Genomic DNA, 11,692 nt, shown 5'->3' on the forward strand with positions numbered 1-11,692 from the left:
GGATTACATAACACACTGCTGGAGCTCCCTCCAAGGCATTATTCCACTCATGCTATTGATTAAAAAACGTGAGTGGTGTGTATGTATGCATCGCATAAAGAAATGAAGTTGCTTCTACTTAGTTTTCATCTGGCATCCGAACAGTTATCATAAACTGCCAAAGTGTGTTTTAAAGGAGATTCTGTCTCAGCATTTTCTCCCATGATCATTTATGCTTTCTGCCAAACTAGAAGTTTATACATCACTACATTTTGCTATCAGAGGAGAGTTTAGGGCTGTTTATTCTCCCAACTGAGAAGTTGGGAAATGCTGGAAAAGGTGCACATTATCTAACTCTCCAGGGATGAGGTACAGTAGGTGTAGACATATAAATATTGTAAAACTACTGTGTCCAGATGTTACAGAGGAACTGTAACACAGTACTGTGCAAAAGTCTTGAGCCACCACTCATTTATTTTTATGCAGTTTTATGTCTGTCAAAGCTGTGTTGTCGATGTTATTTTTCATACTTATAACTAAAGAAATGGGAACTTAGAAACAGGCTGCTAGTCACAAAGTGCTTAAAAATACAATTTCAGAAATGTTCTTTGTTAAGTTGTCTGTTACTTGTAGATGTTCAAACCTTGAGTTTGGAGCCTCTTTTTATGCTTGAATGATTCACAAGCAAGAGTTAATTCGCTTAGGGAAAAAAAAGTGAGAGTCTGTTTGCTTGGAAGTGAAATGTAAAGAAATAAGGAGTGGCTCTCGCCAGGCTTTTACACAAGGCTGTTTAGGTATCTTCAGTGGGAACTAATGCACTTTAGAGAAACTCACAAAAAAGGAAGCTTGGCAAGTAAAACGTAATGTTTAGCTTACTTTTTTCGACAGGTGAGTAAATGAACAATTTCCTGATTAAAAATGAATGCAAAACTGGGGTGTTGAAGCGAACTATGTTTACCATCTTATTTGCAAACTATGCGGCGTAAGAAATCCCGGCAGGCACCGGCCCACTCGACACGTGTAATTACTGTGCGGGGTTGGGAAAAGGCCAATGATAAAATGCACAAGGCCGTGGAGCGAACGATCTGTGGTCACTCTCTGTCAAGATAACCCAGCAAAGGAGTACGCAAAGAAGGCAAATACCGTACTCAAGATCATGAGCGGGACCAGATCACAGAACTAACCCACATTCCTAACTTGTCCTACTTTTGAGAGGAGCTATTCTCCAGGGAGCGAGTGGAGGAAGCATGCAAAACTTTTCACCCAGTGAGTCTCATTTTCTCCTCAGCTGCGTTCAACACATCTGAGGCCTGTGACACAGATGATGCCACACGCCTGATATCCAAACCCTCTAATAATTGGACCTGCATGGGAGCCAGAACAAAGGGCTGCTTTTCCACACCTGCTTTCCAAACAAGAGCTCAAACATGCCCATTTGGCTAGACACTGAGAACACCACCATGTGGGAGACACTGCTTTCAGAGGCAGATTTCGGGGTGCATTAAATTTGTGATCTACAATATACAGAAATCCACGGCTCCATTGAATGGAGCTGAGCCCGTAAACTGTGATGACATGATGTAAATGTGGATTTACACACACACATATACACACACAAGCAATTCATGTTTGTAAAAAACTGATTTCTTATTTACCTTCCGTCCATCTTGGCCAGGCAGTCCGGGGGGGCCCATAACACCAGCCTCTCCCTGAAAGAATTAATTAAGTCTCATTCATTTACCAAACATGCCTGCTATTGTCAAGGTGTTTAAAGTAAGGAACCATAACAACGTGTATACTTTTAGTCCTTTTGGGGCTTGACCAGGGGACAGTCCAGGATCTCCTTTTTGTCCCTGGAACAAAAAAAGAAAACAGAAAGCATATTCTTTTTTCACTTTTAGAGACACTTCCGCCGGCAAAGAATGATTTGGGTTCCAGTGAGCTTCGAGCCTCTGCGACATTTACACTATCAAAGCCTCGTGAGTTCACTCTATTTCTTTCGACTGGTTGTGTTTACACAAACGTGCAGTCCGTTTAGGCCCTCCTGTGACTCGGTTTCCAGAGAGCCTGCAAGAAGGGATGGGGAGTGATCGCGCACATTCTTCTCCCTTTTCGGGCAGTGGGAATCCTGTTAGTCCAGTCTGGGCCAGCACTCGATGTTTAATTTTTCTTGTGAAAGAGCAGCCCAGTAATCTTCCGGCGCAATTACAATACAAGAGCTCAAAGGAGAAAGCAGATTGTTTCCTGTGTTGGTGCTTATCGCAAACAGAAACAAATTAATAAAATGTTACTTTATTGAGCGAGTTGGACTGGAATCAGACAACAGCTGAATGCACATTTTATTTGACAAATTGAGGTCTGAGAGTAGAAATAAATCAACCTCTGCCACACGACACCACAGCTAAAGCCTACTTTTAAAGCTGTATGGGGGTTATTTATTTCAAAACTTCTTGGAATTACTAGATCAAAGCATATATGGAAAGTTGTGACACTTGTTTGTCTGGTAAAAGTGATACAAATCTCTCCATCTATAGTAAATCAGCCCATCTAAACCTGCATGTTCATGTTAGGCACAACTGGGAATAACAAAACTACTTTTGGTGGCATTTCTTTCTCCAGAGGCATTCATTTCTTTTGAATTCCTCCAGCTAAAAGCAACATGCATTATGTGAACCATTTTTTTTTGTTGCTACTTTTAGGTTTTCACGTGAAAGTGTGAAGTTTAGGTCTAATGCCGGGCTATTATGAATGGATGAATTGAGCATCATATTGTCTCAATCTGTCATCATTACAAATTCTTCTAAAACTCAATATCTTTACATCTTTTTTTTTTATATAAAAGCACTGTGTTATATCAGACAGTCTGTGGTTTGAGGTTTGTGTGCAAACTGTCCAAACAAAGCCAGGCTAGGCTTTCAGTTCAGCTCCAACAAACACGTGTATACAAAATACGAGTTATGGTTTTTCAGTTTTAAGTAGGCCAAAGCGTGGTATCAGTTAAGTTTTTCCCCCAATCATTTGGGAAGCGCTGAAATTCACTGCATTCACGTGGATTACCATTAGACCAGGAATACGAGCAATCTGTCACCTCATTCTGACAAAGATTACCACAGAAGCCCACTCTGTGAAGGCTTGCAGGCATTTTATGGAGCTAAGAACCCACTTTGTGGACAAAAGAATTCAGCTGGAACACAGACTGTCACGAGTACCTGCAAATTAGTGAGACAGAATAATTTAAAACTCCCGTTTCTTCCAGAGGGCAATGATAAAAATGGATTTTTATGAGGAGAAAAGCCAAGAAGATCTGACCTCAGGCAGGCGAACTGACTGAAATCACAAACAAACATTGGATGACTAAGAAAACACACAAGAACCACTAGTACTAGTTTATGTACAAAAGACCATATCCTGTTCGAGGTTGAAATCCTCCTCAAACTGAGATTAAGTACGCTCAAATATGAAGAAAAGAAGAAAATGCATGTCTTTCATTGTTTTTGATTAAAATTACCTGATCAGTCACACCGTGATTAAAACTACTTGAGCCCTTGAGGGGCTCATATTCGAGTCCCCGCTGTTAATCTATGCACCTTTGCTTCAATTGAGATGGATGCTAAACACAAATGCCATGTCACCTAACTTTGAGTCAAGGCTGTCCGTTGAGAGCAAATATAAATTGGGATACTTTAATGGAGAGCAAGTTTAGTTTAAACCCTTGTTTAAAAGTCAAATTGTTTCATTAAATTTCCAGTGTGTTATATTTAGAGCAACATATTGGCAGAATGTAATAGTCATAGCTTCAGATTCAAAGTCACCACAGATCCTTCTCCTCACTTTCCAGCATTCTGCACCACCATGTCACTACATTGGCCCCTTAGCTCCACAATGGGCCTTTAGCATTTTGTGCAGAAATTCAGTTTGTTGCATTTTGCTATTTAAGCCACTAGATGGCGCAACATCACCATATTTTCTGTTCTGTGTTGAGGCGGTTCCTGGTTCGAATCCCAGCTGGGGCCTTACTGTGTAGAGTTCGCATGTTCATGTTAACTTGCTGGTACGTCCTCTCCTGGGAAGATTGGCAAATGTCTTCAATGTTCCACTTGTGGACAATCGTTCTCATTGCAGAATGATTGGATCAGCAGCACCTGGCTGCTACTTACCCTATTAACTAAAATTGAGATAAGTTTTTCACACTTTCATTGTTTCACTGTTCATGCTTCATTGTTTATCTATGGTTGAATTTCTATGATTTTAAGTTTTTAAGAAATACATAGTTTATTTTTAATCTTAAAGGCTGTGTAATCTTGTTAGGGAGCTTTGTGTCAAACTGAATTTCTTAGCCAGGCATACTCAACTGAAGCAAATAAAACAGAATGCATATTTTGGCTTCAGATTAATACACACTCCCAAGTGAGTATTTACAGTAGCAGGACAGCGCAGTTTGGAGTAATATACAACAGTTCTCGTGTTCAATGTGATGAATGAGCGTAGCAACCAGTGCAACAGTGTGGCTCCAAGATGCATTTTTACTAGTTTCTGGAAAACAATGAAGGTCTCTGGCAGAAACATAAGCTCCGTCTACAAAGACACTACTTACTGTCAGAATGAATTTATTATTCTTTTGGTGTTTTTGTAAAATTTATTTACAAGAAAGGAGAGGAAAAATCTAAAGTCCCACCAGGATTATTCTTTACTTTTTTGTCATTACTGCATGCAGTAAAGAAGATTGGTAACACTGATAGTTGCTCTTCGAAAGAGATGACAGATTTTAGCACTATTTAAGTTATAGTTTAGGGATCTGGAACATAACGCGATTCACTAGTTGCCTTACAACATGTTCTGGGTCATGTTAATCCAGTGTACTTATCAAATATCTGATGACTATAATGTAGATGGCATTATCTCCTTACTTTCACTCCAGGCGGTCCAGGACGACCGGGATTCCCATGAGGACCAGGAGGACCCTAGAATAGAGATGCACGTGATAAAGAAAGACACAGAGTAAAGGTGAGCACAGGTACCATTATTAGGACATTCACTTAAGGGGGAGCTAGAGGTAGATGTGCAGTAGTCACAGACATGTCATTCATGTTCCCCGTACAGCTAACGAGCGCTCTCTGTGTTTGTGTATAGGTGCTGTGTGAAACATACTGTGTCTTGTGTTTTCTGCCTGCCTGTCAAAGTTATAACATATGGATGTGATTTCCCTCAGTCTTACACTTCTTCCACTGGTTTCTGATGTCCCACAAAGCGTCGGCCACTCATCCATCACATCACATGAAATGTAAGTCAGTTAAACTCATTAAACTATCTGTGGCAAATATTTTGTCTAAATGAACCATCTCCTGCATGGCATACCAGGTGGGTGGATGCACAGACACAAAGGGCTGAGAGGCAGGCACAGGCCTTGCGTTCACATTGGGGGTTGAAGGGATCATAAATTCAAACAGTTTGCAAAGGCGGAATGTTTGGAAAATTAAAGCCACAACTTCCATCCAAGAGCCTTCAGTTCAGCTGCACGCTTGTGTGGAGTTGAGATGAAATGCCGAGCATGGAAAATATTCTCCAGCAAAGCATTGAAACATGTTCAGATGGCCAGAACAGGAAGAAAATCTATCTTCAACCCGTTCTTTGAGTGGTTCAGAGTTTCCGTGGGTAGTGAGGAGAGACCCCCCCCCCCCCCCCCCCCAAGGAGGAGTAAAACAGACCAGGGCTAAGAGGTGTAAGTGTATGGCTGGGTGATCCAGACAGGGTCTGTCATCTATCTGTGCTCTATTATCACACTGCGGAAAGGACTCAAAGAGCCAAGGCAGTTCCGCTTCTCTCAACCTGGCCAGACCTCGCCCCTTGCAGGACATATGGGGACATTTAACAGAAGCTCATACACAGATTTCCTCCTCCTTCTCCTCCTCCTCTACTCAGACCATTCCTCTTTTCACTCGCTCAATATTAAAACGTATGGAAGTCATTATATCCAGATAGGAAGCAAACGGAGGAGGAGAAGTATAGAAATAGTGGCGTCGGGATTGAGTATTACAAATTGCATTCTTGCAGTGCAAAAGATAAGGAGGCGCAATGCTGATGAGAAGCCACCGGGTGGTATCCCATTGGGACAAGAATAATGGGCCGAATAAGCCACTTGGTCCATCCATCTTCATGTGGGCGAGAAGAAGAATGAAAATACTCTTTTTGCTTAATTACCAAAAAGAGCTCCTGTCAAGTAACAGTTTGGAGACAACTAGCAATTAAACACAAACTGCAGTGCGAAGCAGACAGAGAAACATACACACACACCATTGCACCTGGAGCCTGCAGATGAAGGGCACCTGTGTGCCAGAGCTGTGAGCAGCTTTACGATGAGGGCAAAGTACTTTTACAGTAATGACGCGTGGGGTGCTATTCTTATTATTAGCCATTAACCCAGAACAGAGCTGCCAACACCTTCTCTGGACTGCAGAGATGGAAAAAGTGGGATTAGTGTGGTCACACAGCTGAATGTGTATTGAAGGATTTCCACTCATGTTTATTTAATCTAGAATTAAGGACTTTGATGCTAATTAAGTGCCAATTACTTCCCTGAGACGACTGCATCCGCTGACTCAATGACACAGAATGATAAACAGATTTAACTGCCTTTTTTTTTTAATTGCACTGGTGCTATCATTCATGCATTTACTCAAAGCAAACATTTGTTGGTGCAGCTGGGAACATGAAATGCATCACCTCCTTTGGACCAGCGGTGATGTCTGGTGGGCAGACGCACCATATGCTGACAGCAGCAAATGTCAGCATTTTCTGAAACTGAGTCTCAGAGTGTGTTCATATTACAGGGGCTGATGGGAAATAGATTAGATTAAAAACCTTTTTTTTTTTAAAAAGTCTCCGCAAAGAAATTGTCATTGGCTTAGTTTTACGCTTGATGCTCGGAATAAGGTGTCCGTGCTGTTGCTGGCACACCCTCCGCCGCTTAACTTCAACTCTAAATGTGCTCCTCATTAGCCTTAGTACAAGCAACAGTGGAAAATGTCTGTGTAACCAATAATGACAGAGAAAATTAGAATCAAGCCTCGGAGAAACTGCTCACTCATGCCCACACATGTGGTTTGTCTCTGAAAAATCAGCATTTTACAACCGACATAAATCAGTTCAGTTTTCAGTAACCATCAAATGGTGCCATTACTTCAGCCTCCATAGACGCCTTAATTCATGTCATGTGGTGTCAATCATTCTTTAAGCAATGATCTAAATGTTCTCAACTTCACAGAAGCTGACTGCAGGTCTTTTTTCACAGCACAAAGCCACCTTTGATCCGCTCTTGAGCCTCCCCTCCAGGACCGGGGTGAACTTCAGCAGGGCTTACAGTTACGTAGAGGAACGTGGACGCTCTCACGTGAAAAGACTGCTTGCTTGGTGGAAGCAGAGGTGAGACTGTCTGCTCAGTCAGACATGACACCTTGCTGTCAGGGAAGTACAGCCCTGACAGTACGGTGCGGTTCCAAATGCCGTCAAGCATTTTTTCGCAATGAGTAAGAATGCCTACAACCTTCAGGAGAGGCTGGACTGCTTCTGCAACAGCAATAGTTTGTGTGACACACTTCCCCTCAGACTTTTCTACATGTGGCCTGAAAAGAAGAGTTCAGAATGAGGTCATGCTCTGCTACGAACTGCAGCTGCTCTCTGATCTTCAGGAAATGCGGAGGACAATAAATTCAACACACATCCTCTGTTTTGTGATGCCTTTGAGCTTCATAAAGGTGATCGATGTTTCATTGTTTTGGTTTTTTAAATGGCAAGAATACGGGCCAAATATCCATTGATTCAGGGATTAATAAAACATTTGTGTTTTATGAGCCACTGCGCAACGCGGTTTCTAAAGGTGGCCCACAGTATGCAGGTATGAAGTGCTGGTGGGATGTGAGCAGCAATGCTGAGTAAGCCAAGACAGAAAAAAGCTGAACTGAAATATTCATTTTTAACCAGGCTACCTTTTCTTTGTTTTGCCAATTTAAAGTGACCACTGTGTGAAAAGGACTTTAAACTCACATAATCTGTAATTCCTTATCTTATTTTTTACCACTTAATACTCATACTTGTCTCTGTTATCTATAAATTGAGCATCGGGAAGTTTATTTTAAAAATTACCACATCTTGTTATGTTTAAAATCACACAATTTGATCCTGTACTCGAGCGTGCAGTCAGTTTTCCAGTAAATATTGCTCTATGTCCAACAGCTTCAAGGTTGTCTCAACAAGTTGACACAGACTGGGTCAAAAAGATCAACTATGTTGAAGGTTAAATGAAAATGATCTGTAAATATAACATCAAGTGAATTTGGCTTTTAATCCAAATGTTTGCACAAGCTTTACAAGGCCAGAGTCCATTTGCGGGATTTCTGCAGGTCATGTGTGTAGCCGTGAGGCTTTTCCCTCTAATCATGTGAACCATCTAGGGAAACTCTAATGGTTCAAGAAAACAGTCTGTAAAAAAAAACTGAACTGCACCTGAGTCCATGTGGCCTGCAGTTGGGTCTCAAGAGCCTGATGATGAATGAACTCTATAGAGGTTGGTGTACTACTGGATGGAGCTACTGAGCCCCAGACAGGATCTTAAATGCCTTTAATAAGATGGGGACAAAGCCCTCTTTCTTCCTTGTTTAAAGAGATTGGGTTCCCACAACCCTCCCCTGAGGCCCAACTGCAGGTCTGCAGCAGGTAGCTCACACACACTCCTCAGAAGCACAAGCACTCTGCAGGAGCTCTGCAAAGGAGCAATCAAGACTGTCATCTCACCACTAAAATACCACTTTCAACCTCTGCTTCATTCATTTTCATCCGTAGAGGGAGAAGAGGTAGTTTGCTGGGAGGAGGCCAGCTACACAATTATTAGTAACAAATAGTAAAAATCAGAATAACACATCATTCCCTTGGGAGGAATCACGTACTGGAGTTTTCTTTCATCTTATATTTCTTTGGAGAACATTAGCCTAAAACAGCATCTGCACCTTCTCTGTTTTGATCCATCAGCTGGAGATCATCTAAATGAGAGACACGCCACCAAGGGACTGCATTAGAGGTCGAATACACCAGACGTGTTCACTGATGTTAAAGCACGGCCTGTGCCTGATTTACGAACCTGCAGTGTTTATGCTTGGGATCTAAAACACTTGTTCATGGAAATACATGTACAGTATATCCTGGCAAAGTAACAATATTTTCCCTCCTTCTATTACCTACCCGATGTATTCAATTAATTTAATACCGGCAAACCACAGATTTGCAGATTATGGTTGTTTGCGCTACAAATTTACAAATGAACCTTGGCTGCAGTGCAGCAAAGCTTGATCAAACAGCGAGCCAAAGCAAATCAAGGTCTGGCTGAGCAATTCTCTCTCATACAAAGATGCCTCTGAGTGTTTGATGAGAATACTCCAATGTCCTCTATATCTGCGCCGGCAGATATGGAGTCATCTCCTTGTGATGAAGGCACCGCAGAGATTAGAGACACGTGGAAGACACTTTAGGGGTACTGGGAAGGGAAAATGGAAAAACAAAAAGGAACTGTGCAAAGTTAAATGAAACACCTGTCATTTGTGAGTGGGATATGCTTACCCTTGGGCCCCTCTTGCCTGGTTTTCCTGGCAAACCTGGAAATCCGTGAGGGCCCTAAGAGGAAAAGAAAAAGATGTCACGGGTCGAGTGAAGCAAGCCTATAAAAACAACAGCGAAAGTAAAAGCTGCTGCCTTTTGTTGTGTCATTTTAAAGGAGAGCTGAACACTAAAGAACAAGTGTTCAAAGTTAAGAAAAATCCTGTAAAAGTCACAAGACATTCAGTCAGTAAAATCGTCGTGAGCTTTTTTTTCTTTTTTTCCTGACGACACATTTGGTGACATTAGCTGAAAGTTACAAAACAGTCGGTAAGACTCTGGCAGGCAGGAGGTGTCTTGTTAGAAGCTGATACAGCCCTCTCCTTCAGCCAACATTATTTCAGCCCATAACCACAACAGTGCACAGACTGCAGGTATGAGTCAATGTACTGGCAGGGAGGTCGACAACAGTTCCAGACACAGCCAATCACTTTAATTATAAGCATCAGCTCGCTTTAAAACAATTTCATACATGGATTAGCAAAGCTCTGAAAGGTCAACTTTAATGAGAGGTCAACCTGAGGGAACCTGAGTTTGTTTCTAAATGTCAGAGTGTGACTTATTTTCCCATTACTCAAGAAGTTTAAAGAAAAAAAGGCGAAATGGGCCTAAAAACAACTCGAGGCAATCTGGCTGAGATTGGGCCTGTGTAATATTGTAAGATGTATTGTGCCTTTTTGTGTAGCTCGGACAGAACCCTGAGCTTTAATCAGGATATACCCTGATGGCAACTTTAAGATTCTTTACATTGAAATCATCGCTTTGTCCACACGTGATCAGTGGTCCGAGCTGCAGTCTCTGTTGGGGTCAGTGCCAGAGCTATTGTCTCAATACAGTTTATGTATATAAGAATATGCCACATGTAAGATCAAGTCGAAATTGGACTTCCAGATTGCTTTGTCACAAATAACCGACAAATGATCGGCCATTTTACGCCTTGAACATTGTTTTACTTGGTCAAACAGACCAAAATCAAATTATAGTTTCAAACAACTTTCAAGCCAGCACTCCAGCAAAGTTCTGAGCATCGCTCTATCCAAAGGAACAAAACAATTTCATGATTTTCATGACTTAAAAAAAAACTTTTTTCGGTCTGAAACATTAACAAGCAGTGTAAAAACGGAAAATCTTCATGAGAGCGAGCATGAGCACACACAGGACTTGGGGATTGTTGGTTACTTCTCTGCGGTCTTTTTGAGGCAGCTGAAAACATTTCCATTACAGAGCTCCGTTTTTTCATCTTTGCCAAAGCAGGAAGGCTTCACTTAAAACATAGATTTTAAGTCAAACATGATCCACTGCGAAACCAAAGTCCTTTCAACAATGGAAAAAGTGAGTAAACTTTGGAAGATTTATCACAGGTCTATTCATGTATCTAAAACTGAAGTGTGGTGTGCATGATTAGCAACTACCATCAAAACGCTGATGTTTGAATGTCATACACAATGCACCGTCATTGCATCCATCATTATCTATTATCAAAGAGTCACTCCAGTACAGTATCACAAGCATTTTGTGAAGGTATAAAACAATCAATGGAATCCCCTGTCATGGGATATCATCTGAAAGTGTAACTTTGCATATAAACCCAATTTATCGAGGTTCTTTGGTTAAACTGGCCTGTATCATAACTCATGGCAAGGATACGAAGAGTCCTAGTTGTGTGAGAACTCTCACTATCTTTAAATCTAAGGCTTTCCGATTTACACAGTCAGTATGTTTCCCTTGTCCTGGTACAAAAACTGTGCAACAGCTAAGTGGGGCACAGTATACAAAGAAGCCTACGCTCTGTAATTCTTTAATGCTATTCGATCTTGTGATGGATTTCTACAACCGATGATCATTTCATGAGTTAGATTCATGAAGGGGAGGGGGAGGTGATTATAGAATAGAAGCCCATAAGCACGATCACAAATAACACTGCTGATTTGGATGTGTATGATCAAGTGAATCTGAAAGTAACCTGCCACATATTAAGAATAATAATGCCTGGGAGGCTCTCATTTAATTTCTCCATCCATGTCCAGGTCCAGGTTAGTTTAAAGATGCTCGTACAAAAATAAATTAGCTC

General features: G+C 41.4%; 1 protein-coding gene across 1 annotated transcript in view; it reads right to left on the bottom strand.

Annotated features, from left to right (window-relative positions):
- col27a1b (collagen, type XXVII, alpha 1b) overlaps positions 1 to 11,692 on the bottom strand; it is a 60,869-nt gene that overhangs the window by 41,370 nt on the left and 7,807 nt on the right. The window contains exons 4-7 of the mRNA XM_075467417.1: positions 9,586 to 9,639; positions 4,887 to 4,940; positions 1,779 to 1,832; positions 1,635 to 1,688 (exon numbers count right to left, since the gene is read on the bottom strand). Of these exons, the coding sequence (XP_075323532.1) occupies positions 1,635 to 1,688; positions 1,779 to 1,832; positions 4,887 to 4,940; positions 9,586 to 9,639 (216 nt within the window). The remainder of the gene's footprint in view (positions 1 to 1,634; positions 1,689 to 1,778; positions 1,833 to 4,886; positions 4,941 to 9,585; positions 9,640 to 11,692) is intronic.

Source organism: Odontesthes bonariensis, chromosome 6, assembly GCF_027942865.1.
Source record: "Odontesthes bonariensis isolate fOdoBon6 chromosome 6, fOdoBon6.hap1, whole genome shotgun sequence".
Classification (NCBI taxonomy): Eukaryota; Metazoa; Chordata; class Actinopteri; order Atheriniformes; family Atherinopsidae; genus Odontesthes; species Odontesthes bonariensis.